The sequence below is a fragment of the Rhea pennata genome, chromosome 2, assembly GCF_028389875.1.
Source record: "Rhea pennata isolate bPtePen1 chromosome 2, bPtePen1.pri, whole genome shotgun sequence".
NCBI lineage: Eukaryota > Metazoa > Chordata > Aves > Rheiformes > Rheidae > Rhea > Rhea pennata.
Genome location: NC_084664.1, coordinates 50,812,298 through 50,818,272, shown reverse-complemented (window position 1 = coordinate 50,818,272; position 5,975 = coordinate 50,812,298). Strand labels below are relative to the sequence as shown.

Sequence of the window (5,975 nt, the reverse complement as noted above, 5' to 3'; positions counted from 1 at the left end):
CAGTAGCTTTCAGCTAGTGTCTGTGTTAGTGACTTGCCTGTGAGCCATGAGACTTCATGAGTCTCTTTCTCTAGGTTCTTTGTACAGGCGGATGAATTCCATCCTCTGGAGTATCCTAAATGTATCCTAAAATCTATGAAATAGTGCCTTAAGTCTATAAAAATGGGCCAAGAAATAAGTCAAAGGAGAAAGAATCATAAAAAATGAATACCAACTAAATTCTTTAGAAGATAGGTGAGAAGTCACTATCACAGGTGGATCTGGCTTAATAGGAGAAGATCAGCTGTATCTGATTGCTGTATTTGCATTATGGCAGCTCCTTTTTAGCAATGAGGTGATAAACGGGCTGTGACCTGCGAGTGCGTTCCTCAGCGCTCCCACCAAGAATCTTTCCTGCCTGCAGATGCCCTGTGACCCTTCCGATTTGTGAACAGTCATTTCAACGTGCAGGATACCCGGAATCCAGGATGCAGAGGTGTTAAAAGAACTTTTTAAATCCAACTGCATCCGCCTTCGCCCTCTTCCGGGCGCAAGCGCTTCTCTTCCGGCTCTGGAGCAGGAGCCCCGCCCCCTCAGCGTGCCTATTGGCCGCCTCCCGCAGCCGCCGGAAATCCTGTCCATTCAGGCGCGACGCTTCCCCGTGCTCCCCCCACGCTTTGGAGTCACCGCTTCCGGGAGGGGCGTGTCGCCCTATTGGTCCAGGCACTCGCACCTCCCAGCGTGCTTTGCGCACGGCGCGGCTCGCGCTGGCGTGGAGGAAGCACTAGGACGGAGGAAGGAAGAGGCCTGGAGCAATGCATGATGGGCCCCAGAGTCCGGAGCGGAGGGGCCTTCTGGGCGGTCACCTAGTGACGTCGCCTCGTGTGAGGAAGTGCCTCCTCATTGGCTACGTCCCCTGCCAGCCCCGTCCGCCCCTTTCTGATTGGGTGCGCCGATGAAGGCCAGCCAATGAGCGAGCCCGAAGGCGGTAAGGCTCGGCCCCGGCAGCCAGTTGGGGGTGGAAGTAGCCGCCATGTTGGCGTGAGCGCTGGTGCTGCGCGGAGCGGGGGACGCGGGAGCGGAGCGCGGCGGCGGGAGCCCAGCCCAGCCCCTCGCCCCCCGGCGGCCGCTGCCGCCCCGTGCGGCAGGCGCCAGGCAGCGTTTCCCCCGGAGAGGCTGTAGCTGGCGGCGCGTCCCGGGCTGCTGCCGCTGCGGCCTCGCCGCGGTGAATGATGCGGCGGGAGGCGCCGCTGGGCTGGGTCGGAGCTCGGGCGGCGGCGGCCCTGAGCTGTGTCCGGTCGGCGGCGGCGGGGAAGGACGCGGCGGAGGCGGCCGCCGGGTCCGCAGCCCCCCGCGGCGGCCGGGCGAGCGCAGGATGCTGAGAGCGCCCCCGCGCCCTGCCGGTGCCGCGGGGAAAGGCCCCCCCCGGGGCTGAGCGCGGACTTCCTCCCCCTGCCTCCATCCCTCCCTTCTGCTCCGCACGCGCTCCCCTCTCCTCCCCCTCCCCGCCGCCCGCGGAGGCAGCGCCTGGCGGCGGCTCCGGGGCTGAGCGGCTCCTCCCCGTCCGGGCCCTGCCGCGGCGGGAGCGCGGGGGGCGGCGGCGGAAGATGGCGTGGGTGCTGAAGATGGATGAAGTGATCGAGTCCGGGCTGGTGCACGACTTCGACGCCAGCCTCTCGGGCATCGGGCAGGAGCTGGGAGCCGGTGCCTACAGCATGAGGTACTGACGCGGGCCGGGAGGGGGGCGCTCCGGCTCCGCTTGCCCCTCGCCCTGCCCCCGGCCCTGCCCGTGGGAAAGCGGGCACGTGGCAGGGGCGCGGGGGGCTCCCCTCATAGCTGCCGCCTCTGGCTGGTGCCCTGTTCCCCCCACGGCTCGGAGGGTCCCTGCCTCCCCCCTCCCCCCGCCCCTCTCCTCCTCTGTTGCCTTTTGAAAGCTGAATCTCTCCCTGGCTTTACCTCACGCCCTGTTGCTCTGTGTATTTTTTCTACCCTGGAAATGGCCTTTGCTCTGTCTCTCCGTTACGGATCTGGGTCCTGTGTTTCAGAAAGCTGTCCTTCCTTAGTCAGCAAGTGTAATTCTAGTTCATCATAAACAACTAATAGCTGCTTTCTGTTTATTTAATGTTTTAGAACATTCTTTCTTGAGCAAGTTAGCATTGTGATTGTTGACAGGTTAGCATTGTGGTTGTACTTTACTCAGTTTCTTTATTGTTCTATATTTCTGTGTAGTACACGTCTTTAGTGTTTTCTTTTTATGCTAAGTAGCTTTTTCTGTTCTTGCTAGTTCCTTTACTTCTTGATTGTTTTACAGTTGAAGTATTTAAATAGTGTTTGGGTGTGCTTTTTTCAAAGTTAAGATAAAGCTCTACCTGCTTGAAATAAGTATGTTTTATCTCAGTTCTGGGCAGAGTGTTTAGATTTCTAAGTGACTTAGTGTGAAAAAGGGAAACTGCTTTTTAGATAGTGGGAATCATTCTAACTTGAGGTTTTGACAGGTTTGCCCAGTATTTTGACTCTAGTGTAGAGAAATAGAACACTGGCATTTGATAGTTTTGATGGCGTGACCCGTGTGGAAGGTAAGTATCTTCTGTCAGTGTTACCTGAACCTTGAAGGTCACCACAAGTTTCAACTATTATGTATATTTTAAGGTAGTGCTTCCTAGGTGAAGCATTATAATTACTGTATCTCTATTCAGAGTTACGTATAGGGGTTTCAGCTATGCAGAAATGAAGTCTCTTTTGCTAGCATTAGGGACTGTAAGATCAGCAGGCCTGTAGTGGAAGATGTGGGGTTTTTTGTTTTTAATTAAAAGTAACTTATTTATTATTTACAGTTCTACTTGGGATAAACCATGGCTTCTTAGGTTTATGATGATGTTAGAGGGAAAACTAAGTGGTATAACATGAAGAGCGAAGATGATATGCTGTCATTGTTCTGTTTGTCAGTAGAAGTTAATTATTTGTCTCTTCCTTACAGAGATTGCAAAAGAAAAAAAATTTCTAAGAAGAATGCTGGGAAAGCTACCTAGGCTGCATGTCTCTACCTTTTTTAAGGAAGAATACACATGATCCCTTTGCATATTAGGGGTGGGATGTATAAAACATAGCTGAAGCTTCCTTTAGCTGGCAATCAGTTAATAGTAGGAGTAGAGTATGTGACATAACTCGTATGTTTATTCTTACTAAAAAAACTGCTCATGTTCGTTCATCAGTAATTGTAGCTTTCTTAAAAGGAAGCTGTCAGTGTGGAAGAGAACAACATTTTTTCTGCAGATTCTTTAAAGAGCATTCAAAATTTTAAAAATTCCTTGAAGCCCAATTTTTGTGTTCTAACATCTTTTCATGCAATGAAAAACTGACTGTAAACAGGAAATAGTGATTCAGTTGGTCATAGTTTTTGAGTTACTGTCATTTGTATCAGAAACACTTGCCCTCCCCTCCACCCCCTCAATCTGTATGAAAGTTTGGTGCTATCTTTAGTGGTCAAGTTCTGGATGTTACTGTTAACTTTAATTGAGAAATGATTGTGTTGCGTAGAGTTAAGACATTCATAGCGATTCTTCCAAATACATTGTAATATCCATGATCAGCAACAGTATCTTCCTAACCCAGCAAGAACTGTGTAATTTGGGGGGCTACTGGTCTTTTTATACAATATTAAAAATGGAGGTTATTTCAGTGGAAAGAAAAGTTTGGGGAACTACTTGCCGTTTCTCTAGCGGAACAACAGATTTTATTTCATAAAGTGAAAGCTTTGATTTAAACTATGTTAAATAATTAGGTATTACTGTAAGAACTAATATTGGAGTATTCACGAGCTGTTGTTTATTAAGTGTTTTTTTTTTAACATGTAATTTGGAAGCTTAGTATGAATTTCTATAAGTGCTTGCAATTCCAATGGTTTGTGTAGTGCTGAAATGGAGGCCTGTTTTCCGGAGTAACTTGCTGATCATTTCATGAATTTGGTGTATATTTCTGGATTAAAAATGGAAGTTAATTAAACTAAATTGAAAAGGTAACTCTTAGTTCTGAAATAGCAAAGTCCTTATAGAAGATTGTTCCAAAATACATTTTTAAAATCTAAGCAGTCTACAGAGGTTTTGGAGAATCAAGTTGTTTTGACCCTGCTGTAACTTCTAAGAGCTTGGATTGTCTTTGGGTAATTTAAACAGGCTGCTGCTTGTACTAGAAAGAACGGAAACCTACTGCAGTCTTACTTCCTTGTGCCGTGGAGAGCTGGCTGCAGCTTTTGGTGGTGAAGAAGCTTGGGCATCAACGGTTGTCCAAAATTTAGGAAGAAGGCAACATTAAGGTTGCCTGTTAAGATTTAGAGAACTATTATCTTAAAACTCATAGTTTTGTTTTTCAAGCAAAGAAGAAGACAGGATGTTGGCTTTTTCTCACAATTTTAGTCTCTGTCATCCTTTTGTCTGACCTCTGTTTAACATGCCTGTGTCGTAGCAGTTATTGCCTAACTTTCCTAATTCCTCTAATACCCTGTTACTTTTTTGATACTCTGCTAGTGATGTTTTTTATTATTACTTTTAAGAGGAGTGATTACTAAGGTATCTGAAAAACTTTTTTTTAAGGTGTACATCCCTTACCATCCTTTTTTTTTTTTTTTAAAAGATGTACATAGTATTTTCTGCAGAATAAACTAAAAGACTTCTGTTTCAGTAATATATTCTATTTTTTCCACATATAAATGGAATTTTTTTTACTAACACATAGACTCTAAGCTAAAATAAAATACTGTGTACTGGTTACAACTGGTGCTTGATCCTATGTACTGCTATACAAATATGCAAATATCTATCAAGAAATAGTCCTTTAAGGAAAAATGAAACCCCTGAGCCTAAACCTTGTAGCTTTATTACCCTCCATGGAACAGTACTGGTTACAAAGTGTATGTGTATCTTGAATGATAAACCTCTTGTTCTAGATCACTGACCTTTTTTTTTCCCCAGCTGAATGGCTGAATGCATCCTAAAAGGTCAAGGAGACCAGTTAAGTCTTAAGGAAGAGACTGTTCAGCTTGTATAACTAACTTCTGCATTTCCTTCTTGCCTCGCATGGGGAATGGAAGTGTGGGATTATGAGCAGGACAGACCGTTTGCTGTCACTTGTGCTTTATGTATTAGTCCAACTGATCAGCAATCCTTATACCATACGGTAGATGGTACAAATTAGAGCAGCTGCCTGTGTTTGAGCAGTGAGTAGAGACCCAGGGATTTTTATTTGTGAACAGATACTATTTTTAGAGATTTTCGTTGGTTTCCTTCAAGGGATTAGGAAGATACTTTTTTCCCCCCTCTCTCCAGCAAGATATTTCCTAGAATTGAGGCCTGCAACCAGTTGAGTTCCCACTATGACAGTTTGCAGGATTCCCAGGAAGAATCATCACATTTGCACTTTGTTCTCTTTTATGCCACCTTACTTGAGCAGCCGCTTCAGGGAAAGCTGTTCCTAGCCAATACTTCTGGTGCTCTTATCTCCTAACAAGATTGCTTTTCTGGAGACAGTGAAAGGTTAGGAAGTATCACCTCTCCGACTGCTTTCCATTTCCCTATTGTTGGTTCAGACCCATTAACAATGCCAAGCTTTGCTTTGAGATAACACATCTTTCCAATGTGTTTGCCCTTGTAAATCATGGTTTACAGTTTCAAAAGGCCTGTGTGTTCTTGGATGTTTTAGTACTCCCACCCTAAAGCATACAATCTAGAAGACAGATAAGGTAATGATTGGTGGGAAGTTGTTTTGAATTTTGATGACATACTAGTTCCTATTTGTGTAAGAACAGGAGATTCTTCCCTTATGCGACTATATTGTTAGTAGGCAGGTTTCTTTTTTGTGTATGTGTGTCAGGAAAAGTGATGGGGAGGGGGGAAGGTTGTATTTGGAAAATGGGTGATTTTTCTTTTCTGGCTGACAGCTACATTTCACAAGCATAGGAAAAGCATAACTTACCTTTTTTGTAGTCTTTTTGCACTTTACTG

At 45.9% G+C, this 5,975-nt stretch overlaps 1 protein-coding gene across 3 annotated transcripts in view; it reads left to right on the top strand.

The window, feature by feature from the left end:
• The first annotated feature begins 1,001 nt into the window (after nucleotides 1–1,001).
• UBP1 (upstream binding protein 1) overlaps nucleotides 1,002–5,975 on the top strand; it is a 39,180-nt gene continuing 34,206 nt past the window's right edge. For all 3 annotated transcript variants that reach the window (XM_062569476.1, XM_062569475.1, XM_062569474.1), the window contains exon 1: nucleotides 1,002–1,699. In XM_062569476.1, the coding sequence (XP_062425460.1) occupies nucleotides 1,587–1,699 (113 nt within the window). In that variant the 5' untranslated portion in view covers nucleotides 1,002–1,586. The remainder of the gene's footprint in view (nucleotides 1,700–5,975) is intronic.